Here is a 26,420-nt window from a genome sequence, read left to right as displayed (position 1 = left end):
AGAATTTAGGTAATTGGTAAGTAATCTCCTTATATTAATTGGCTATAGAAAAGGAAGCTATGAGTCATTTTCTTTTATTAGCCATCTAGTTGATAATGTTACTGGGAAAATGTTATTAGAAGATTTATCTTGAGAGCTTTAAAAATTGAGTATCACAAAAAGGAAAAAGAAGAGAATCACTAATACTTTGGCATATGTTATTTTGAGATTAAGTTATTGGTTTGTTCACCAGAAAGTCAGCATTCTCAAACTGAGTGTAACTACATTTTCACCTTCATTTATTTAATCACCTGCCTAAGATTTGTGCAGGTTTTCCTTAATGTGGGTGAACACCTGAACTTATGACTGAAAACATAAGTAAGCAACAAAATAAAGAAATTAAGTGGTCAAAAAGTACAGCCTTCCAGTCATAAAATAAATAAGTCCCTGGAGGTACAATGTACAGCATGGTGACTATTGTTAATAATACTGCACTGTGTATTTGAAAGTTGCTAAGAGAGTAGTTCTTAATAGTTCTCATACGAGAAAAGAAAAATTTGTAACTATGGTGACCATTTTGCAATATATACATATATTGAACCCTTATGTTGTACGTATGAAACTAATATGTCAATTATATCTCAATTTAAAAAAGAAAGAAAGAAATGGAGATTTTGGCCGTGTAGCTCTTTGCTTGCCTGAAGTATTTGGACAGCAATTCCTTTTGTTATTTTTCCCTCAGAAAATTTGAAATTCTGTCTTTAATTCCAAAACAGATAGAAATACTTTCTTAGATTTATCCAGAAACTGTGCAGAAGGGGCAAACTATCTTTTTAGAGCATAGTGAGTACTACAATTGGTTACTCTTCTTACATAGCTTGAAACTGGGGATTGATAAGTATACAGTTGTAGACTGTACTTGATATCTTACTTAATATTTAATGGTGGTAAGGCATAAGGTATCCTCTTAAATGGAAGATTAAATTGCCCAGTGGATTTTATGTTTCTTCTAAACTTCCACTTAAGAACAAGACCTAATTCTATCAATATTAAAACTATTGACATTAATCAACTACTGTTTATAAGGGAGAAAGGAAAACTAACTAGAAATATGTTGAAGGAATTTTAGAAATTACCCTAAAATCAAGATACTTTAAAGGGGATATGCCTTTGAGTGGCCTCAGAACCAGTCTAGGATCCTCAGTGCTGGTCTTATACACTCCTTTGGAAAACTGAATGAGAATTTCAATACACAATCTTTTTATACTCTACTGTAGTCATTTACAAAATAGAGGTGTATTAATCATTGTTCTCCAGAGAAGTAGAACCATGCATGCATGCATGCATGGAGAGACAGACAGACTGACTGATGTATTATAAGGAATTGGCTCATGCAATTATGGAGATGATCACTAAGTCCTAAGATCTGTAGTCCGCAAACTGTCTTCAGTTGATTGAATGAGGCCCATCCATACTAAGGAAGACAATCTGTTTTACTTAGTCTACTAATTCAAATATTAATCTCATCCAGCAACAACCTCACAGACATATCTAAAATAATGTTTGACCAAATGTCTGGGCACCCCTTGGCCCTGTCAAGTTGATGCATAAAATTAACTGTCACAAGAGGGAATGCCAAATATCCATATATAGCTTTCAGGATTTTTGGAAGACCTGTAACCTGTTTGTAACTGAGCCACGTCAGTTGAGAAGCTCTGCATTAGATAATATGACTTGCTTGCACCAGTGTATAAAATGAAAGGGTTTTCTTCCTCCAAACCCAGACATGGAGATAGGACAGAACTGGGAATGAGTATAAGTGAATTCATGCATAGTGCTTTGCCCTCATTGATGAATTAAAACATTGGGTAATCATTTTTGCTTTTCCAGAAACACTGTATGGGTTGAAAAAAGTAAAATATAGAGGGATTCAAGGTAAAAAGGACCCTGATAGGAAAACAAATATATGAGAAATGAGAAAATTGGGAAAGATAGAGAAATCCTATAAAAGCCAGTGTACCTTTGGAGAGTAGTATAGCTAAGACCACATATGACTTTTGTGAGCCCCTTCCCCATAAAAGATATTTAAAATTCTATTTTATAACTTGGTATAAGGTTGAGTATGTTAATAGTAACTATTAAAACGTTTTCATGAACCCCTAAAATTACTGTGGACCCTAGGCCCTGTGCCTACTGCATAAGTTGGCCCTGATTATAGTATAGTACCTAAAAATCAAGGCTCTGGAGTCACACTGCTAGATTTAGATCCAGCTTTCAGCACTGACTTGCATTAGCCACTTCTCTGAACCTGAGATTTAGAGAATAATAATAGTACTTACTTCAAAACTCATTGTGAAGGTAAAATGAAATTGTGCATATTAAAGGTGCTTAGTGCAGTGTCTTGCACATAACTAGTGCTCAATAAATGTTAGCTGTTACTGAATAATCTCAGAAATGCACTTCTTAGAAAATGGTCTTCAAAGGTACAAGAGGGCTTCCCTGGTGGCGCAGCGGTTGAGAGTCCGCCTGCCGATGCAGGGGACACAGGTTCGTGCCCCGGTCAGGGAAGATCCCACATGCCACGGAGCGGCTAGGCCCTTGAGCCGTGGCCACTGAGCCTGCGCGTCCGGAGCCTGTGCTCTGCAACGGGAGAGGCCACAACAGTGAGAGGTTCGCGTACCGCAAAAAAAAAAAAAAGGTGCAAGAAATAGTGTTGCCAACTGGATTTTTTGGTGAATAGCAAAAAGTAATAGGGAGATAAATGAGAATTTGTGTGGGAGTACCCCTAGTTCAGCTGTATACTCACCTGTCAGACTATTTTGAGAGCAAAAATGCTGCTTCTGGCTAGTTTCCCTTCTTAGAATAGATTTGACAGGTAGGAACTCTTCTGAGCCCAAGTGTGCTTGTCTGCAAGTAGCAGACCTTCTCCTTTGGCTTCCTAGCACTGGAAACGGTAGACAAAATGAAAAAGGGAGTCTCGTACCTGTCTGGAAAAGCATTTGCCTTTCAACCCTGCATTTATCAGAGCCCCCTGTTCTTAAAATGTTTAATGGCCAGATATGCTGCTGTTTGCAGGTTTAGAATTTGATATGTGTTTGAATTGACAGACATGGCTCAATCACCAGTTTCCTAATTCCAAATACAAGGGAGAACTGATGACTATTTTTCCTCTTTGACTTTGAAGTTGAAGGCATTTGAAATTCAAGTAACTGGAGTGAATATTATTTTATTTAGTTTGCTATTTAGTTACTGTTGTAACCTCAGCTAAATATTTAATATGCTAAGTGTGTGTGTACTTATTTTGTTACCCTCACATTAATTTAGAGTGCAGCACTGGCTCTTTAGTAAAAATTTACTATTTGCTTTGTTGGAAACTATGAATAGTAGTGTTAGATGAATAATTTGCTTATGTACAGTAGAATAAATCGAAGTTTAAATAATATTTCTCTTTACTGACTTTAAGGCTATTGCATGTGTTAAACTACCTTGGCTGACAATGTTGAGGAAAAAATTGAATATATTTTAAAACAATTAAAATTATTTAATAATCTTCAAGAAACAAAAAAACCCAAAACCTTTACCAGTATCAACCTTTACCTTATTTATTTATTTATTTATTTATTTATTTATTTTTGGCTGCTTTGGGTCTTCGTTGCTGCACGCGGTCTTTCTCTAGATGCGGTGAGCGTGGACTTCTCATCGTGGTGGCTTCTCGTTGCAGAGCACAGGCTCTAGGCGCGTGGGCTTCAGTAGTTGCAGCGCACAGGCTTCAGTAGTTGTGGCGCGCCAGCTCAGTAGTTGTGACTCCCAGGCTCTAGAGCACAGGCTCAGTAGTTGTGGCGCACGGGCTTAGTTGCTTTGCGGCATGTGGGATCTTCCCGGACCAGGGATTGAACTTGTGTCCTCTGCGTTGGCAGGCGGATTCTTAACAACTGCGCCACCAGGGAAGTTCCAACCTTTACCTTTTATCTCATGCTCAAATTTTATGAGTTTTTTAAAATTGAGTGTCTAATTACAGTGTTTTGGGAAATCTGTTTTTTTGAAAGAAATTTATCTGCTTGGTCATAAGAGAAACTATTCTTATGGTAGGTTAGTTTCTCTTCTTCTGAGGGTTAATGTTAGTTATATTCTTGTACCTCTTCTACTTACCAAGTTACTTGGGCTATGTTCCATCGTATGTTTGAACTTTATTGTGCTTCTTGGGAAGTAAAGCATCTTAACACACCTCATGTGTGGTTTACACTCTTTGATTTTCATAATGTGATCAAGATTTAATTCACAGATGCCAACAATCAACCAAAATGTTCACGAGTTTTCAAAATTTAAAATCCCCAAGGGGTAGCAGTAACAGGTTCTCATTATATAAGCAGCTCTTAACAACAGATATTTTTTAATTAGGTCCCTTTTTCCCAACTTGATAGGAGGATCTTGGGGAGGATGCAAAATATTTGGATTATTTAATTTCTTGATGTAATATGTTAGAAATTGATATAAATTGAGACAAGTATTTTCATAATGATTTAGAATGCTAAATAGTGGTGGAGAAATAGCCTTAGTGAGATTTGAACCTGGTTTTGACATTTATTCCTTGGCAGGCCACTGTGTCTGTATGTATCATCTATATAATAACAACAGTAGTGATAAAAGCTACCACTTCTTGAGCACACACTGGGTGTCAAGCATTTACTCCTCTAATTTATTATTCACCTTGTAAGGTAGGCCCTGAGAGCTCCAGTTTATAAATCCTGAAACTGAGTCTCAGCCCCTTGGGTCCACAGTCCTCTATTGAAGTGTTATAATTATATCAGCTATTTACTTACTGGAATTAACTAGTAGTAAATGAAATTTGGCATTATTTACTACCATGAACAAGATAGTAGCCCTTTTAGCATCAAACTGGTAGTTGGAAATTAATATACTTTAAAAAGTAAAATGTTAGGAAATTTAATTTTAATCAAAATCTTTGTTAATTCTGTTAGCTGCTTTCTTGTTGAATTGTTGAGGAGTTCCTCCTTGTGGTGAGTGGTGCTGGTCAGTTAGTAGATTCTGGTTGTTTGAATATTTATTAAAAAAATTTATTTATGGCTCTACCTCTGGGGTCAGCAAACTATGGCTTAGCAGACAAATCTGTCCTGCCACCTGTTTTAGTAAATCAAGTTTCATCGGAACACATCCACACTTATTTGTTTATGGATGGCCTGCAACACGAAAATTATTCACTATCTAGCCCTATAGAGAAAAATCTACCAACTCCTGCTCTACCTCATTCAGCAAAAGATTTGAAGCAATTGACTCTAATATCTAATCCTAAAGACATATGGAACTTTCTTTTAAAATTTCCATGTAATTTTATTCTTTATGAGAAAAGGTTGGGAAGAAGTTTAAAACAAAGTTTAAATGTGATTGGGTTAAAATAATGTTCTATTTCTTCAAGTACATTCCACTAATTTGAGAATTTGCTCACTGTTATACCTAAGACCTGGTAGTTATGTGTAATGATTGATCCAAATCATTGAATATGTTTTGAGATCCTTTCTTTCATCCTTAGATAAATGTTTTTTCTATCCCATTAAAAGGATAACAAAGAGGATACAAGAAAGATTCTGTTTTAATTTACAGAGAAATAAAATTTGGTCATATGTGAGTTTTTGCTTACCCTCCCTGCCCAAGAGGAGCCAATGCTTATTATGTTTCCAATTAGATGGTTATCTGATCCCTTTAAAAGTAATGTCTGTCCATTCCCTCTGTTGAAGTGAGTTAAGTATGGGTCCCCTTGATGCACTCAAGTTTCACAAGCCTTGGGATCTTGAGTCTACTCTTTACTGTAGGTTTCATAATTGATACTGAGAACCTTTTCCCATATCATATACATGAATATAATGAAGGTGTTAAACTTTTGTAGAGATAGCAGAAGAGTACCCTGAGACCAATTATGCAGTGTCAAGTTTTTTGCTCTGATACTGCTTCCAAAAGAGATTTTGTTTTGGAAAATATGTATGTGAAAATTTTTCCTTTTGTTTTTAATTTTCCTGTTTGCTGACTATACTAAACAACAGAAACCAAGCATTAACTTGTTTTGTTACTTGGCAGGAAGTACCGCCATGATGTGGCATTTTCTTGTACACAGGATGTCATTTCAGTAGTACACTTAATCTTCCAACAAGTTTTGACTTAAAAGTTTGTATTCCTAGTTGATGTTTAAGTAGTAAGGTGAGCTGAGTTGAAAATATTTTACATGTATCTGAAATAAAGTTAGGAAAGTGGGAATAAATGTTATTGTAGGTTACATGTAGACTAAACCTACTAGTACCCCCAAAATCTAAGTTAATCTAAATCCAACAAGTTTTAATTAATAAAAATACTCCAAAAATGCCAGTGTTCTCAGAGAAAATACTCTACGGGATATGCAGGCTTTGCTTGGAGGAAAGATAGTGTACTATTCAGAAATACAAATATGCACACCATAGAAGAGTAGAGAAATGGAATTTCTAAAAGATAGCACAGATCATCAAAATGATAAATGAGCCATTGAATTTCTTGGTAAAAATTGAGACATTCTTTCCTACTTTGGTTTCTTCTATTAGCAGATATTTCTAAAAGGTTTTCACAACAAGGTCATTCTGTATAGCACAGGGAACTATATTCAATATTCTGTGACAAACCATAATGGAAAAGAATATATATATATGTATAACTGAGTCACTTTGCTGTACAGAAGAAATTAACAAAACATTGTAAATCAACTATACTTCAATAAGATTTTTTAAAAATTAAAAAAAAGGTTTTCAGAATTCACATGTTCATATCCAGGTTCTGTTCAACTATAATAGGATAATACTTTTTGCAAGCATCCAATCTTATTGTTCTAAATATAGAGTATGTGAGTGGTAGTAAGAAACACCCCAGTGTTATGGAAAGATTATGAATACTGTCTGGTTTTTTTGGGTTTGTTTTTGCTTGCAGATTATTCAAACTTTGAGATTGCTTTCTCACTGTACAATGGGGTAGTAATTGCTTCTTTGCAGAATTTTGTAATGGATTAAGTAAAATAATGTTTGTAAAGTGCCAGGCATGATGCTTGGTGTGTAATGACATTTATTTGTCATTACACAATTATTTAAAGCTGTTCTATGAGTAGTTATTCTTCTTTCACTTAGTGTTTCCTGTATCTGACTGGTAGTTCCCCCACCCCATAGTAGTGGACAGGGTATTGTTGTATGGGGGTGTGTGTGTGTAGTAATGATAAAGCTATGACATTATTAAAATTACAAAAATGAAAATAAACTTTTGGGGGGTGTTTTGATGCAGACAGCTTTACTAAACCGCCTGGAGCGAATTTTCGAAGCATGTTTTCCTTCCATATTTGTCCCTGATACTGAAGAAGAAGTTACTTCCCTGAAGCACTTGCTGGAAGCAAGCACCTTGCCAATACAAAGAAGAGAGGCCTTAGCTGAAAGTGGGTAAGTAGTAGACACTTTTCAGATAGCATGTATATTTGTTAGTTTCAACTGTTCTAATTTATAAGATTATCTAAGGTTATCTTAAACCATTAAGGTTCTAAAATATTACTGTGTTTAAGTTTAAAAAATTATATTGTGCTAAAAGATATGATTTAAAAAATTCTCTACTTGTCCATTTTGAGCTTTTTTTAAAAAAATTCTAAATCGATATTCTAATCAATTTTTTATATTATTTTTTGATTTCCTAGTATGATAGATGAAAATTTAGATCTTACATCTGCTATTCTCTTCTCTTCATCTTCCCAGTATACTTATATCATAGTTTTTGGTTAAATTGTTATTTGGTATTTTCATTATTACGATCATATATATAGTGTTCACAGCTAAGCCACTATTTTCTTTATAGTATACCTTTTTCCTGGATTTAATAATTGCCTCTCTTTTTCATTTACTGAGTCTTTCCCTACCCTCCAACAGCCTGTGAATATAATTTTACTTGTGATAAGACCTATCAAGCTGACCATTCCATTTTTTACCTGGAGTCCTCCATCTTCCAGTTCCTTCCAATCTGGAATGGATCAGTCTGGGCCCCCTAAACACATGTTGTCTTGGGACTTCCCTTCACTTAAATCCCATTTTGGTGGAGCACATCCTCTAATAGCCTCCTCAGAGAAAAAGGTACACAGGAGGTAAAATTTTACTTTATTCTACCCCTACATCAAATTTATAATTTAGGGTCTTTTGTTGCTGGTGTTCTGAAATTTCACAATGAAGTATCTCGATATGAATCTTTTTTCATTCATTGGACTGAGTACTAGGTAGGAACCTTTCAATCTGGAAGCTTCTGTTCTTCAGTATTGAGCAATTCTCTTATAATGACAATTACCTTCCTCCATTGCCTCTGTTTTCTTTCTGGAACTCCTATTAATTATTAGATGTTAGAGGGTCTAGATTGACTTGCTAATTTTATTCTTATTCCTGGATAGTTCTGTTACATTTCGTTACTCCCCACCTCTGGAGGCAGGATTTCTTAATTTCATTGAAGATGCATATTATTTTTGCTTCTTGACTTTTGTTTTGGGGTGATTTCTGAGAACAGAAGGGGATAAAAAGGTTGATGTTTTGCCATCTTTAAACTGTAGATATTTTTTAAAAATATGCTAGCTGTACAGATAGTTCATACTCTTAGACCCAAGAGATTCATTCTCAGGAAATAACACAATTCTGCAATAACACACACCATAAAATACAGGAAGATATTCTTGTACTACTAGCAATAGGAGCCAAACAGTAAGAACAACTTAATTAAAACTGTATGATGATTGTGGCTAAATAAATGATGATGCATCTGTCTAATAGAACATTACACAACCACTGAAAAAGATACATATGTACATAAGGAAATGCTTAAAATCTGAAAAAAGAATACAGAATTTTAAATATGCTGTAATTGCAACTGTATTTGTGGGTCAAGACTCAAGGAGAAAACATTAAATAGCTCCAGAAAGATGGTGGGATGCTGGGTGGTATCTTTCCTCCTTTTAAATATTTTTGCCTTACAATTTAAAAAAAATAACAAACAGGCCAAATTTTTGCTTGATTGTTTCAAATGAATTTAACTTACTTTTCTAATGACTAAGTGTTGGCTGTTGATTTCATTCAGATAGTAGTTATATACTCATGTTAGACACAAGATTAATTGAAATGTATATTTCACAGTCACATTAAAAGTAGAATTCATGGTGAAAGCTATTGAGTAACCCATGAAAGCTATTGAGTAACCCATGGCTTCATCGTGACCTTTGCAGGGAACTGCTGGATGTGTGGGCTGAGCTACAGGACATCCATGATGCACATGGCTTGAGATATCAGTGGGGTGGCTCCCATAGCAACAAGAAGCTCTTGTGCTCCTTGGGAATAGACACCCGAAACATTGTGAGTTTATTAGTACCTTGGAAAATCCTTTAATCAACCTATGAATGTTTTTAAATTCTGTCACACTTCTGTTGAAACTAGTTCCTCAGAAAAATAAATATTAGTTGGTTTAACATGTTCATGTATTTTTGAATATGCCAACTTTTAAGCATAAATCTATCTAGATTTTTCTGCAATATTTCTTATTTTTAGGAAAAGTTGTTCTAGTGTTTTTCCTTAACTATAAAATGAAGGAATTGGGCTAGGAGATCAAAAATATAACCCCATAAGGGCAATTTAACAATTTCTTCAATTTATCATTCACGATGTATGTAATAAAGCATTACAAGCATATTTTGGAAACTTTCATTCTATGACAGATCATTCTCTAAATATATGTTCTTTCTCTCTAACGTACGTATATAGCTCTTCACGGGCAATAAGAAGCAACCTGTTATAGTGCCCATGTATGCAGCAGGATTGGTAAGTACAAAGATGTCTTTGCATGTGTTTATCATTGCTGCATTTATTCTGTAAAATCATCTTGCATAGCATGACATGGAAAGTGTATTTTAAGGGACGTTTACTGTGGGGGCGTTTACTGTGGGGCCGTTAAGAGAATACAGTATATCCTTTTACGATTTCATAAATCCCTTCAAGTCTTGATCTGAGGATATTTTTCTGTATTCTATTAATTATAGACACTTTTGCTTTAGATTGAAAATTATTTTTTATCATAGTAATATTAGTGCTCATAACTTTTTGTAAAATCCACCTTTGGAAGTCTCTCTCTTTTAATTTGCTTTTAAAAAGAAGAAGCTGAAGTATCTGAAGCCTTAGCTATCACTTGTTTTAATGCATTTACGATTATTTTTAAATAATGCAGTATTGAAGCCATGGATGTATATCAAAACTTGGAAATACCAAATTATAACAAATGAAAATGAGTCAGGACCCATAATTGGTATTTAGTTTTTCCATTAATGTTTTAAACGTGTTGAATTTTGTTTTTTCAGATATGCCAGGTAGTCCAGGAAAACTGAGGAATTTTCATTCTGTACCTTATCAAGACTCAGTCACATTTTAAAGTTTGACTTGTTTGTGGTTTTTGGTGTGTCTTTGAGTTATTGGTGCATAAAAATGTCCTATCAAAGTAAAAGTATTTTAAAATTCTTTCACCAATAACTTGAAAATAAGAAAAAAATACTGTGTTTAAGATAGAGAAAAAAATAACTGAGGAACCCTTGGTATGGAGTTTAAGTTTAAAAACCCTTTATGTGCATGTGAAAATGAATTTGCTGTGGAACTTGACCTTTTTTTAATCTGCAAACTTTTCCATGAATAAGCTCTAATTATTGTTATTGAATTGTTTGCTTTGTTTTGTTTTGTGGAATTGCACAAAAACTTCTGTGCTTGACCTTTTTTTAAAAAATCAGTTTCTGCTCCTTTGTGAATGGTTATCTTGTATTTTCAAAACACCTTGATCATCCCTACTCTCTTTTATGTTGTAGGTAAATGTAATCCAGAACGTTTCTTTAACTTTCTGGTTATGTGGATCTCTTTCCTCAGGGAGTAGCATTCTAGAGATTGTTGGTGGTGTTATTGTCACATTCTGAATAGGAAGTAGGAATTTAATTTGTGGGCACTTTTCATTCAGCATGTTGGCGACAGTAACCTACTTAATGCTCTGTGTTAGGGTCAGCACATTAGCCAATTCTTTAAGTTTTATGTGGAATTAGAGACTAATGTCTATGCTTTTTTTCCTATCTTAATTACAACCTTTTATTAGTAATGTAATTTTACCATTTTTGTAAGCTTTTAATACCAAAGTTGGTTTAGTGAATGTATCATCTCCTCCTCCATCTTTGTGATGCCTTATATTTAGAAACTTATTCTTTTTCATATCTGGTTTCAAATTTTAATGATACCTGAATTTTTCCCATGGTACTTTACGCACATGAGATGTTCAGTATCTTTTGATCTCATCTTGAGGAATAGTACCTGAAATTGTCATTTAAGTCACTGGCTCTGAGACTTTAATGTGCATTGGAGTGGCTTGGAAGACTCGTTAAAACACAGAATGCTGAGCACCACCCCCAGTTTCTTATTCGGTAGGTCTGGGGTAGGTCTCAAAAATTTGCACATTTGACAAGTTCCCAGGTGATAGAGAAGCTACTGATGGGGACCACTTTGAGAACCACTGACTTAAGGGAGAGTTCATATTAGAAAAGCTGGCTAAGACTAGTAATTGTTTGCCAAATGCATGGAGCCTTTGTAGAAGGGCACACTAGAAAGCCTGTATAATGTGTATGGTATTGAATTAGACCATGAATTTATTTTCATTTTTCAAGCTGCTAGGTTAAAGCCTTTCACATGCACTGTTAAGAACTAAATCTGTAAATTGCTTATTTAGCTTATGCTTGATTTTATGAGGGTAGGGGAATTCTCCTGAAAACTTGGTTTTAGAAATGCATAGATTCTAACTATAAGATTCCTGACTTAGCAGCTTTGGGTTTTTTTCCCCAGTAGTAAAGGGAGACTTTTATTTGGTTGATAACTATTCAAGAACTTATCAAGTATTATTTTAAAATTTGTAAAAGCTTGGGCCTTTTTTCATGCCAGTAACCTGGATTATTACCCATTATTTTTAGTGTTTGGTAGAACATTAATGCAAAATGCTGATTTTTTTCTTCTTCTTTGTTTCTACATCCATCTTGAATGTTTTTCTCTCTTACTCAAAAAGTGTGTTAGATTCATAGTGGAATATGTAAGATGTTTTCCCCTCTGAAATGACTGTCTCTGCTTTGCCAGTCCAAAGAACCAAGAACTAAGGTTCCCATCTATAGTGGAGCAAGGATCAAACACTAAATTCACATTGAAACATGTAGACGTCATCACATTATATGGTGTGTTTTAGAATCAGCTCTCACCTCTCCAAGCACCACCATGGTGTAATGTGTTTGAAGAGTGCCCTTTCCTGCAGTTTCAGATCTGAAACATCAGAATAATGTTGGATTCTTAGGGCATGGATGTGATATACTGTTCTGCTTGCCTCTTCCCCTCTCCCACCATCCCATGTGCTTATGCTTTTGTGTGGCAGTGATAACCAGGCACTTTACAACAAATCCAGTTCAATTACAATGTCTTGCTTCAAAAAGTTTGGATTCCAAAGGTATTATTATGAAACATTTCCCATTATAGTGCTGTAAGATTTTCACGAAGCAAAATTTAGGACTGGTTCCTTTTTGTCTTCAGTTCTTTTCAGATGACCTCTTTTCTTTCTGCTTTCTACTAGATTAACTTTCTTGTAAAAAAAGTTTACAAAGTTTATGGGCTGATCCTTCCCCCCCATTAATGGCTAATATACCTTTTTCAGGGTATGTTAGAGCCCACCAAGGAACCATTGAAACCACTATCTGCTGCAGAGAAAATCGCTTCCATCGGTCAGACAACCACTGTGTCACCAGAAATGAACACATGTACATCTGACCAATTCCAGGTAAAAATATCTGGATGTATATAGATATTTTTATGCATGTATATACACGCATGTCCACACACATTGTTGTTTCCCTTAATATATAACTTACAGTTTTTGAAATATTTTTAAAATTTAGTTTCATGATAGATGTGATTTCAGTTACTTATTAATATCCCTTGAAATACAATGAGCAAGTTCTCTTTAATTTAAAAAAATAGAAAAGGCAATTTGAGAACTGGCTGGTTATGGGTAAGTCCTTTAAACCTATCCAGGACTTAGTCTTTTTACCTATAAAATGAGGACTTTGCAGCAAGCATCTCTAAAAATCCCTTACAGCTTGAACATTATATGATCATTACTACTGACACACAAATCTGGTAAGTGCTAGATTTCAAAAAAATGGAAAACACTGCATTTATACCAGCTCTTCAAGTCTGCTATAGTGTGTTTTTCCTGAAGCCTGCAAAAATTTTATAAAGTAATAAAATTTAGGTGTGTTTATTACATCAAAAACTGTTGTTTTGAGAGTTTGAATAAAGCTGTTAAGTTAAAAATGATGTGGCCTTTAACAAAACATTCTATGGATTAGGAAAAAAAGAAAGCTCTCTTACCTTTCTTATCCTTTACCTCCTTGGGACATTTAAGCACAAATCGTATTTCAGTCTAATATGTTTAATATCAAAGCCTTCCCTCTTACTTTTTATCTGGGAGAACATAGCCACTTTGGTTTGCTTACTTTTTCGACATCGAATTGTTTTTTAAAATATTAGTATTCTTAATGAACATTACCATTTCTAAAACATATTCTTGCTGTGTTTGTCATTTCTTAACCTTAAATATCATCTTTGATTATGTCTAACACAATAATGTATGTTTGGACAGCCTTTTCCAAAATGTATGTTCCATTGAACACTAATTCCCAGAAATGCTCCACTAAAGAAGGGTTCCATAGTGAAGTAAGTTTGGGAAATATTTCATATCATACCCTACAACCACCCTTGGAGATTCACAACCCACATATTAAGGACTCTGAAGAATCTTGCAGTGAATAACCCTATTTAATTTTACTTCATTTCTCAAGTTTACTTGGCCACAGGACCCTTTTCTGAAGAACATACTTTGGAAAATAATTTTGTAAAGCAAGGTCCTACTTTTTCAGGTGTGTTTCAAGAAACATCTAATATTACTGCTGTGTACCACTGTGGTTTATACTTGGGCTTAGCTTAAACATGCCTCTGAAGCCAGTTTATTACTGGCACTGAATTAGTGGGCAAGGGGACCTAATGCGTAAAATGCCTGGCCTTATTGATGGCTGGGCAACAGGCAAGGTGCCTTGGGCAAAATGTCTCAGTAGGTTGAATCTGTCCTTAGCTCTCTTCTTTTCATTGGCCTTATATTGCCCTCTGGCTATCAACTGCTCTCCCAGGCCTGCCAGGTTTATGCAGGTTCCAAAATTACTTCTCCCACAGCACATTCTCACTTCTGCCCCAATCAACATTCTTATTCCTACGATGCTAGGTATTAGGAAAGTAATTTGAGTAACTGCCTGGTATGTTTTCTGGAAATGGAACTGTTCTTACTTGAGGCCACTTGTTGCTACTTTTACTTGCCTCCTTCTCCTCTTCTCCTCTATCCAACCACTTCCACGTGTTACAGCCCCATAAGTTATTGCTTATTTTATCAGAGTTAGCTGTCACCTGTCATTTTTGCCTAGTCATACCTCATACTTATCATCTTTCTTATATAATTTAATTATAGACTTGATTAAAAGTTTAGATAACCTAAAAAAAGCATGTGTGTTAATTTAACAGAAGATTTTTAGTAGAAATTAATGTGTGTTAATTTAGTGGAGGTTAGTTGCAGCTCCATATGTATTCAGCTGCTGCCACCTCTGTGCATACATATACACCCCTATGTACTTGTAATCAAGGGACTCTCTCCCTATTTACAGGCAAGTGTAGGAATTTTCAGCAACATCTAAGCATATCTAACATTTTTGCTGGAAGATGGAACTTGGTCTCTTGCTACTTATATTTTTTAAAAGCTCTTTTTAAGCAAATATGTCCTTTTATTCTGTTTCATGCACACATTTCTCTTTTTAAAAAATACACATATAAATAATGAATTAACAAGTTTATTCTGTATTTTTTTATGGTAGTTTGTGATCCTCACTGGCTTTAGTTTTTAGGCTTTTGGGAAACCAGTGAAAATAATATTTCCCAGTGGAAATTCAAACTTATTTCTGAATTGACTTGAGCCTGTGTAGGTCTGCATTCTAACATTCAAATTGAAGATTTCAGCATGCGTATCAGAGTTTTGTGCTGAGATGCCTAACCGCCATCACTAGATTGCATGACCTTTGCTTGGCTCCATACTTCTGATTCAGGTTAAGATACTTAACAAACATCTGAAATGCATTGTAAAGATTCTCTATATAAAGTGATATTTCTTACCACTATTCTTTGGCATGCAATGTATATATTATATATACATTATATAAACATGTATATATTTTTCACTTAACATTTTGGCCATGCAGTCTTTCTCCTAGTGATAATTTTCAGATTAAACAGCCATAGCCATTAGTGCTAGAAGCTTAGCAAAATGTGTCAGGAAAGACCTGTTCAATACCTAAATTTCCCCGTGCCCCCGCCCAAAGCGTATAGCAGACCTTCCTCTTATGTTTTGGCATCATTGAACAGTGACTTTCAAACTTATCATAGTTGTATAATTCTCATTATGACTGCATTCTTTTTGGCCTGTCTTTTCTATTTCAGTTTGGTACCCACTGAATTTTTATCTTCCACATCAGTTTGTACTCATCAGTCTTATAGCCATTGCATCTCTTGTTTAGGAATTTAATATTTTACTAACAACTGTTAATGTTTTTTTAAGATACTTTTACCTGAAAAAACAGTTTATAGGTAAAAAGCAGTAGTGATACTTTTTGTTGTTGTCGTTTGCATCTTTATCCACTGAATTTCAAGGTCACACCATTCACGGTGCCATTGATTCCCCTCTAAGATCAGTACTTTAACCATACTTTATTCACTGATGAGTAAAGTCAGCTCTCTGGCTATCAGTTATCCAGCTAGTCACCACTAGCAAACTTCTTTTCTTAGGCTACTTTATGTTGCTATTTCAGTTGTGAATCAGAGTTTTAGAGATAGAAGAAAGAAAAAATGACTATCTAGCACTGTACTCTCTTTTTACACTTAGAAAAACATATTTGGAAAGACTAAGTGATTTACCCAAAAGCACACATCAGTGCTATAGCTAGGACTAGAGCCAGAGTCTCCTGTCTCTAGTCTTTTCTTTCTCCCTCTTTTTATTATGACCTTGTCTCCTTTCTTTTGTTTCTGCATTAATCATTCATGCCACATTACTTAAAGTTGTTTGAAAATGTTTCGTTCCAGTGCTTTCTCCTTAAGTTGCCTACTTGTCTGTGCCGTTAGTTAGCCTATAATTATTTAGGTATCTGTTTTTCATCTTTCTCTTTTCCACTAAATTTTGATTCATGATTTAGCACCTCATTATTATAATATTGGCTGTGTCTTCAAAATGCCACACACCTCTGTGAGAAGCTAAAATTCCAGAAAATCACTGAAATATTTCAAAACATCCAGCTACTTGACATCATTTAGGTAAAACATGTTAATGAAACACCTTTGCTCCATATACCCAGAAACTTTGTTATTATGTAAATCTGGGTTTGGTCCATCCAGTCAGTGTTGAATAGTTCTAAAGGTGTTTCTGATCTAGAAGTAGAATAATATAAGTTGAATCTGTTGGAATGCCTACAGCTTTTTGTTTGTTTTTGAGATCAGCTAAAGAAAATCTTTTCTAAATGTTATTTATCGGTCTTGCAGGTAGGTTATAAACTAGATTTTCACCAGGATTTTTAAAAATTTTATTTGAAATAATTATAGATTCACAGGAAGTTGCAAAGGTAGTACAGAAGAGGTACCTTGTGTCTTCACCAGTTTCCCCCATGATTACATCTTACATAATCATAGTACAATATCAAAACCAAGAATCTGACATTTGTGCAGTATGTGTGTGTGGTTCTGTGTCATCTTTCCATGTGTGTGACTACCTCCACAGTCAGCATACAGCATTTCTTCCATTTCCACAGCCAAGCCCCCGCCCCACCCCACTCCAGCTCCCACAACTCTCTCTCACCCCTGGCAACCACTAATGTTAGTGTTTTATTTTGTTTATACCTAGCCCCTCCATCTCCAGGCCCGACTTATATGGGGGAGACTAAGTGCTTATAGTAACATGCCTATAATTGGTTATCAAAGCAATTGTATTATAATGTCATGGGATTGAACTTTCAAAAATAGCCGATTCATGTTCCCTTCCTACAGGGAACAATGTCTTTGTCTACACAGAAAAAATGATTATAAAGTTGTTGTTTTTTTAATTTATTTTTTTATATTTTATTCATTTATATTTGGCTGTGTTGGGTCTTTGTTGCTGTGTGCGGGCTCTCTCTAGTTATAGCAAGCAGGGGCTACTCTTTGCTAAGGTGCGCATGTTGCTCCGCAGCATGTGGGATCCTCCCGGGCCAGGGCTCGAACCTGTGTCCCCTGCATTGGCAGGCAGGTTCCTAACCACTGCACCACCAGGGAAGTCCCGATTATAAAGTTTTAATAAGTGCCTACCAGTAAAGCATGGTGGTGAGCAATGTAGAAAAAAAAAGATGGCAACATGTTGATAGTAAGAGTCTAATAAAACATAGGTTATTTCAATAATTGTTGCCAACACCACCCTCAAAATAAAACAAGAAAATGAAAAAAAGGCATTTTTTTTCTTGTCAAGAATATTCTTAAAATAAAGCAGTGATCATTTTTAAATGTTTTGTACTACCTTCCATCTTCTATGTATCATTTGCTCATTTTATCTTTATGTGTTTGGTAGTTAACAGAATTTTAAAACCTAGAATACTCAAATGAGTTCTGCGTATACTTTTCAGTACATTATTTTAAAAATTAAATTCTAATACTGATTATAAGTAATTTCTAAATTAAAGAAGATGATTGATTTTTTTTAGATTTTTATATATAAGGAAACCAACTAAATTAACTATACATGTTTATACAACTAGTTACTTAGTCTTTAATAACCCAAATTGCCTCACTTTCAGTGGTACCTTCTCTATTGCATTATATTATCTATTAAGAAATTTTAAGTGGATAGTCATTTAAAATAAAGTGGATAACTCTTTAGTGAAAAAAAAAATCAGTGATGTTTTTAAATATTTTTATTGTAATCAAGCCAGTAGTTTAAATCATGATTTGAGAATAGATTGAAATCTTGACATAGGACCAGTCCATAAATTTCTGTTTGAAAATGTAAAGATAATTCCATTTCTCAGATACAACATTTTTAATGTCAACAAGCTGTACTGTTTATAAATTTTGCAATTTCAGTTTGTGTTAATATTTGTAGATAACCTTCTGAAATTGTAAATTATCCCAATTTTGTCTTTAGGTATCTTATTGCCTAATGATCTTGCTATAATAGTGTTTCGTTTTATTTTTAAGGATTCTTTATGTTGCTACAACCTATACTGATTAATTTTGATTTTTTGGTTTTCAACTCTAGGAGTCTCTACCACCCGTCCAGTTTGACTGGAGTAGCAGTGGCCTTACTAACCCTTTAGATGGTACGTCTCTCCGTAGAGCCTCTAGCACCAGAGCTAGAGTTAAGAAAGCTACAAAGTTCAGACAGACTTCTCTCTGCTGACTTCCTTTTTTGTTTGAACATAACTTCTTATCTTTGGAAATTCAGGCTTTCTTTCTGAATAGTGATTGCTCAAGAAACCAGCTGTTACTAGTATTAACAGTATTAATGTCCATATATAGGTAGTAGTAGCCAGATAAAATTTTAGTTTCTTTATCTCAAGACAAAAACAAGCTTCCTTATTTTTCACAAATATCTAGGCAGTTTAAATGATATTTTAGGTAAGACCAATTTACTTGAAATTTTTTTTTGTAGTCTTAGTTCATGGAATTTTCTTGGATGCAAAGTCTTGTGTGTAGAGGCTGCTTTAAAGCACAAAGCACAATTATTTAACCAAAAACGATGTGCAAATAGATCCATATTTATTGACTCAAAGTAGTTTTCAGATTTAATAATATTTTATAGTGCACTTATATGCAAAGGAAAAACGAATGATTTTCATGATCCTTTTCTAAAACTTATCTCAAAATACTAGTAGGTAGTTCCAGAAATAATTGGTTTCACTTATGGCTTTAAAAGAAAATCCTGAAAAAGGATTAACTTATTCCAATAAGGTGGGGTTTTTAAGTAATACAAAATGCTAGTTTTCCTGTGTGTTGACATCACAAGTTTTAATTGGACTCTGAGGTATAATTACTCTTACTCCTTACACTTCATAAGTTGTTTGAGCCATGGTCTAAAACACCTGCTATTCTATCAGCTTTGCCTTAGAGTGGGGGATCCCAGGATATCTGGAAAGCATCCAATTGAATATCCGTGCTGAAGGAAAGCCTGGATGCACCCTCTGCTGTTGTCTGGTGTCTTATTCAGTCAAATCATCATGCTTTTTATTAACAAACAACTTCTTTAAAAATGTATACTATTTCTGATTACTGTTTCAGAGTTAAAGGGGAACAGTACAGCTTGAGGTTGCACATCAGGGTAGGGCAGTTATGACATTCCTTATTACGTTATTTTATTTTAAACTAAGTTAATGTATTGGTGCCTGTCCTGAAACTGACAACTTTGTCACTTTTAAAAAGCATTAATTAGAAACCAACACTACTAACATAAAAGATTTATTTGGGCATGTACAGTGATTTAATGTTGGGTTGAGATTAAAGTATTGTTTCCCTTTAACGGGTATACTTTCCCCTTGGTCTTTCTGGTATGGCTTCGAGTTTCAATTGAAAGAACCGAACTCCTAACTAAAACCTTACTAAGTGTCAAATTATTTACGTTGTACATGAGAAAATGTACATTGAATTAAATTGTTACTTTAGAAATGTCCTTAGCAGTGAAAAACTAATACTGTACACATTGTTTTAATGTTGATTTAAAAATATGTAATGACTACTAATTATAACCTGCATGTTCAAGTGTGTGTCTTACCCCTTTTTACACATAACCCCTCCTCCCTTGGCTTACCTTCTGTGTGGCTGCCTACCAACACGGTCACTGAATTTCAAGCTAGTGGAGGTTCCACTCTTCTGAACCTTGATTTCTTTGGGCCCGTGGATGACAGTAGCTCTAGCAGCAGCACCACAATCCCAGGTCAGCAGAGTGTTAAAACCATAATTCTAGTTTATTTACTAAAAGCATGACCACATCACTTGACTTTCCTATAAACAAGGAAACAAGTAGATTGTATTCTCTATAATGTCTACTACTTTTCTTTCATCTATCTACTGTTATTTTCTAGTAGTGTAACTATAAAAAATGACTTATGTGAAATGTATTTTAAGGAAAGCTTAAAATTATACTGACAGAGTATAATATTCAGAGCTGAAAGTAGTTTCTAGATATAAAACAGCCCTAATGTCCTTACACAGTTAAAGGCAGGGTTTTTTTTCCCCCTGTAAATAGAAAATGTGATATTTTATATGCTTATTTTTAAAGCATATTCTACAAAGCCATTTGAAAAAATACAAATTTAGAGATATAAGAATATTTTAGTACACAAAGGTGACTTTACATTATAGTGTCCGTGATAATAGAACCTTTTACAAGTTCTAGCATTCAATTAGTTGTTCATTAGTGCTGCTAAATGTATAATTAGGTTCCAAAATGTTGGAGTCTAGCACTTAGTTATATAGTCCCACATAGAATTATTACTGTTTTATGTAGCTCTTGAATAGAAAGTTTACTGTTTTCCATGGAGGAAAAAAAAAATGTTAACGATAATAATAGAAAATAATTGCTATGAGATACTAAAAGCTAGAAATTAAAACTTACTGGAGTGCCTGTTAAATTAATGTTCAGCCTGGCAAAATTTCAGTTCATTGACCAAAGGCCTAATGTACTTTGTCATTTTCTAACTGAATAAACGATTAAAATATAATGGCATTTTTATGTTTACATTTTATTTAATATGATTTTAATGACTCCCTGTCATCCCAACTTGTGATCTGGTAATCATGCCCATTGATACCAGGCGGCTGTTGAGGTGCTATATAGATGCTGATGCCCAGAATGCATAGGGAGGGTCCCTCTCAGTCCCCACTAGGATCAGTTAGACAGCCAGCCTGGTTCCTGAGAATCTGCTGGTTTTGTTCAGCTAGATAACCCTGCCACCCACTTCTAGCAATTTAGGAGCCATGATGGGAAATGGGGGAGACTAAGACAATCAGCTAAGGGTGAACCTGGGACCCAGAATGCCCTTCTCCAAGAGCTGGTTATGGAAATCTGATTGTGCTATAAGGACATTCCAAGACCGTTTTGTAGAATGACTGGATTCCGCAAATCTAATCCCCTGGTTATCATTTTCATTGTTTCCAAGATTTTACAAGCATATGAAAAACTAATGTGTCTGGTTTTGACTTCAAAATATTTCACTATTTAAATTACTTCTAAACACATGTGAGCTATGAAATGACCTGGGTGAGCTAATTAGTTTTTAATACTTAATGGGGGGAAGAAACCCAAAAACTTGTGTATCAGTTTCCTTATTACTATAATCCCAAGAATGAATTACCAAGCTCCTATTTCTGATTTGCTCTCAGCTTTGTTTTGTCATGGACTGTATCATAATTCAAATGAGGCCACTATTTTTGGGTGTCTAAAAACCTGGTTTAAATTTAATTTTTGGTTACATTTCAAACTCAGTTAAAAATCACCCATAAGAGCACAAATCATCTGACTGTATAAAGAAGTACAGAAATGACCTGATAAACCAGGCTCAGTATACATACACAGCTTTGAGAAGAGCAAGCAGTTTCAGAAGCCTAGAGCTGTAATGGAAATGAAATTAGCATGGTCAATGGCGGTCCTCATTACTTTGGAACCTTTTAAATATTTTCCTTCCGTATTTTCATTAATATACTCTAGCTGCTGTGTAAACCTGATTACTATAAATTTGCTTTGGCTTGTTTTATTGCTATTGGGTTTTGTTAAAACTTACCATCAAGCTACAGGTGTCAACACTTTCCTGAGTATTCCATTTCACCACTTGCTTGCACTTTTTCTGACTTGTTTCTGGGAAAGTCATTTTGTCTTAGCTTGCGGTTATTTAATTATTTTGTGTTTGAGACTTAGGAGGTTGGCATAGAACTTGGTTGGCTAGCTTTATTTATGTAACTAAACTATGCCTCATTAAGGTTCTGTTAAAAAAAAACTCTTCCATTAAAAAAATTACTCTCCAGTTTTTTGTGTAGAGTAAGTAGTTGTCTTGTTTTTGAAAAGTATAAAATATAGCCATAGTACTTTTTTTGGTGATAATGGTTTTGGGAGGTTGGGGGAGGTTGAAGGGTTTTTTTAAAAATCTCCCACTTCACTGTTTGACGGCCAAGTTGTCAGTATCGTATAAACACAACTAAATTTTTACTAGCACTTTCCTGTTGCCAGTCAGAATGCAATTGTTTACTCTGCATTGTGCATTCACCATGTACTTAAATTTTGTGGTTACTTGGAATCTAACCTTTCATAGTGGAGGAAGGAGGTGCTTTGGGTTCATCTGGTCCCTTTACAGGCATCTGTAAATTTTTACATTTTAATTGCAACCTTAATACTTACTATAGAAATACAAAGAAAGGGCCTTTTAAATTATATTTTGAAACTGTACCTTAATGAAATACTAAAAACTTCGGAGAGTCAACAAACATTTTCTATAGCCTTCCTCCCTTGTTGGACATGGTAACTGTGGAAGCCGCTTGTGCTAGTATGATTTCTGTAAACATCTGAGATCTGTGTTTACATCTGCTAGTCAGCTACAAAGTTGGTTAATAGAAGGCAGTTCCTGATTTTTTTTCTTAACCTAGAAATATCCTAAAGGAGGAAACTTGTTTGTTAATATCGATATGGTACATGTATATATAATTTTATCTACGGGTCTTAGGGCTTTTTTAGAAATGATAAGTAGAAACTGATGAAGCTATAAGACATTTGTACTTACAGTCTGCTTTTCTATTATACCCTGAAACTACTGAATTTGCTAAAACCAAAGAGTGTAGGATTAAAAAGTTTTTATCTGATTACCTTTATTTTCCAACGCTTAGCTTGAGTTGAAAATATTTAATTGTTCCTTGTTTTTTGTAGTCCTCATATTTGATATAAATTAATATTCAAGGAAAGTTTTAAAATATGTATGTATATTTTAATGAAGTCAGATGGGAAGGATTTTAATAGATTTTACAATAGATCTAATCCTCTAACTCAGCTTTGTTTTGAATTTTTCTAACAAGATCTTTGAACTGTTAGCCACTAGATTCAGCTATGAGACAATAGAAGTATAACCCTTGAGACAATTTTCATTTTGTTCAAACGTAGTGCTTTTATTCACTTTTTCTGAAAATATTTTACCCTCCCCACTTCTTACCTGAAGAAAGAACAATGCGGTATATAACTTTTCTTTAGTAATAATTTGATACTTCGGGTAATATTTCATGTCCTCAGATAGTCAGAATATATTTAAACTAACCAAATTATTTACTGTATCTGAGACTTTATATTAACTTACAAATTTGGGGATATGGATGAAAATAATGGAGGATACATGGTCAGGGAGGTAAGGGAAAAGGGAGGTTGAAAAAATGAAGTTAAGTCAGTCAATTTAAAAATTGAGGTGTCATATTATGTAACAAATCATGTGCATTCTATTTATAAAACATTGATAACCTTCATATCACAAACAAATACAAAATTTAGGGAGTTTTCTATAGCAGGTAGAATTTTTTAGAAGTATTTTGATGGTATCGTCTACATAAACGTTAGATTAATTAAGGCTATATTTATACCAGAGTGGAATTTTAAGAGTATTTTCCTACTTTATAAAAACTCCGAAGAGTGGAATTTGTAATTTAAAAACTAAATGCAATATTACACTGTTCTAAAGATGTGTTGTGCTTATAAAGACTCAGATGTTTACAGAGTAATTGCCTTTTGCATCTTGGATTGTGGCTGAGTACCCATTGCAGCTTGCCATCACTGACTATCATTTTATACTATAAGGTGTGGATCCAGAGTTGTATGAGTTAACAACTTCTAAGCTGGAAATCTCCACCTCAAGCCTCAAAGTGACTGATGCATTTGCGAGACTCATGTCCACAGTAGAGAAGACAAGCACATCTACCAGGTAAAAGCTAGTGCTCATTACACCCTAATTTTGAATTCTGTGTTAAACAAAGTAGCCCAGATGGGAAAGCACATAAGTTGGCAGTATTTCAATATATTATATTAAAATTCACTTTACATTTATAAAACCAATAGATGCCTAATTCCAGAAAATAGTATCAAATTATGTTTAATTATGGATTTACTAGAGCGGAGCTATTTCATGAGAGACTGGAAAGGGCTGACAGATGTCGTTTTCTCTCCTTTCCTACCCCTACACCCAACTTTGTAGAGAAGAATCTGATAAAAGAATTGAGATCATGAAGCCATTACAGAAATGCTCCCCCTTTTCTTTCATAACTACTGAGATGACCATCTTTGAGAACCCAGTTTCACACTCCCAGAGTCACCTAGGCTGATCCTTTCACCTCTGGGCTAAGAGAGAGTAGGGAATGGCCACTGTTTTATTTTCTGAATTTTCGCTAATGTGTAACACCTCTGATTTGGGTCGTGAAGCCTTGCTTTTTTTTTTTGCGGTATGCGGGCCTCTCACTGTTGTGGCCTCTCCCGTTGCGGAGCACAGGCTCCGGACGCACAGGCTCAGCGGCCATGGCTCACGGGCCCAGCCGCTCCGCGGCACGTGGGATCCAGGGCACGAACCCATGTCCCCTGCATCGGCAGGCGGACTCTCAACCGCTGCGCCACCAGGGAAGCCCGAAGCCTTGCTTTTAACAAGCTTTCTGGGAGCCCCTCAGGGGCAGGGCCTTTAGAAAAGCAGTTATCTCAGATACAGGAATGTCATGTGGGCGTTGTGTGCAGGATTCAGGAAACCTTTAGTTTTACATAATTAAGCACTGGAATAATCCATTGCTTTGACATGTTAGCCATAAGAATAAGGCAGTTTCTAATAAGAAGGTAATCTTATGAACCAGGAAGTCACTACTGCAAGAGCAAATACTGGTTGATCGGCATACCAACTCTGCTGTACCAAATCTGTGATTCATCAGCACTTTAAAGTGAAAATATTCACCTGTTTTTGCCCAGTTAGGCAGAGATATTATAGCTTTTTCTCCTGTTTAAATACATTCTACTCACACGTCAAATTCAGATTTATCTTTTAAATCAGTTCTTCTGTAGAAAAACATCCATTTAATAAAGCCGTGTTTTCCTTGCAAATAATAAATGCTTACCTGTCTTAAAACTTTGGCTTGAATTATCACATCACCTTTAAAACTGTGTTTGTGCTTAAGTACCCATTCAACAGATATTTATTATTACTAATACAATTAATATTTATAATCATGAAAATCCATTATTATTTGTTTTATAATTAAGGCTACCCTGAACTTTTCCCGGGAATGGATTTGTAGTCTGCACGTTCTTGTTTAGCCACAGATTCTCTCCCTTGTTCTTATCACCCCTATTTCTTTGTAGTAACACTACCTGGCGCTGTTAAAGCCTCCTATTAAGTGAACTTGCTTGTAAATGAAGCTAGTGTGGATTTTTTGCTTGCTTTCTAATTTCTCTTTCCAAATAAATCATTTTCAAATTAATGTTCTCCTTATACAGATTTCTCATCCATTTTTTCTATATATGTTAACCAAAAGCTAATGACTTTTAAAACAAACAGACAAACAAAAAACTGACACTTTTATCGTTTGGGCTTTCTCCTGCTACTTTTTGGACAACTTTTTCTAAGGACAGCCCTAGTGTTTCCTCACCTTTTTCCCTCTGCAGTCTCACTGAGTGAACTGTAGTAGTTAGTGTTCAAAGTCCCGGTGGTGAGAATTCATTCTTTGTGCCAGTAGGAGGAGCTCTAAGCCACATTGTTAACTTGCTTGCTCTCCTAACTTTTCAACTCACCCTTAAAACATTCTGTAGACTAGGGCACTCTTCCAACTCCTACCACTTTAAGTTATTTTATTTTTTCTCTTACTCTGTACTATTATGGAATGAACTGAAACTATAGTGTGTATCCTGGGGTCAGTTTTGTAACTGCATTGAATTAGTCTCTGGTACCTGTCCAGCTTCACATTTAAAACAAAATAAATTGCAAAGAAAACAAGTTGTCAACTTTGTGTTTTCTCTTTGGAGGAATTAACTATTTGAAAGTGGTGAGAAGTGCAAATATTCACAAGTCTTATAATTAGAAGGTAATACTGTAAAGTGCCCCCATGAGTGATTCTCAGTCGTACAGGGGGGAGAAAGGTGGGGTGGCATAATTCCGAAGGAATTTTAAGCATCTTTGTTATTTTTTGGTTTTGCTTCATTTTTTTTTTTGTTTTTGAATAAAATAAAATTTAAAGTATACA

At 34.9% G+C, this 26,420-nt stretch overlaps 1 protein-coding gene across 7 annotated transcripts in view; it reads left to right on the top strand.

The window, feature by feature from the left end:
- Window positions 1-26,420, top strand: part of AFTPH (aftiphilin) — a 64,010-nt gene that overhangs the window by 32,049 nt on the left and 5,541 nt on the right. For 2 of the 7 annotated variants that reach the window (XM_019942704.3, XM_019942703.3), the window contains 7 exons: window positions 7,288-7,439; window positions 9,248-9,374; window positions 9,780-9,836; window positions 12,730-12,852; window positions 18,445-18,505; window positions 20,032-20,115; window positions 24,007-24,130. In XM_019942704.3, coding sequence (XP_019798263.2) covers window positions 7,288-7,439; window positions 9,248-9,374; window positions 9,780-9,836; window positions 12,730-12,852; window positions 18,445-18,505; window positions 20,032-20,115; window positions 24,007-24,130 — 728 coding nt within the window. The remainder of the gene's footprint in view (window positions 1-7,287; window positions 7,440-9,247; window positions 9,375-9,779; window positions 9,837-12,729; window positions 12,853-18,444; window positions 18,506-20,031; window positions 20,116-24,006; window positions 24,131-26,420) is intronic. The other 5 variants (XM_073791308.1, XM_019942705.3, XR_002177839.3 and 2 more) reach the window with 5 other exon arrangements.

The sequence above is a fragment of the Tursiops truncatus genome, chromosome 14 (assembly GCF_011762595.2).
Source record: "Tursiops truncatus isolate mTurTru1 chromosome 14, mTurTru1.mat.Y, whole genome shotgun sequence".
Classification (NCBI taxonomy): Eukaryota; Metazoa; Chordata; class Mammalia; order Artiodactyla; family Delphinidae; genus Tursiops; species Tursiops truncatus.
This window is presented reverse-complemented; position numbering and strand designations above follow the sequence as displayed.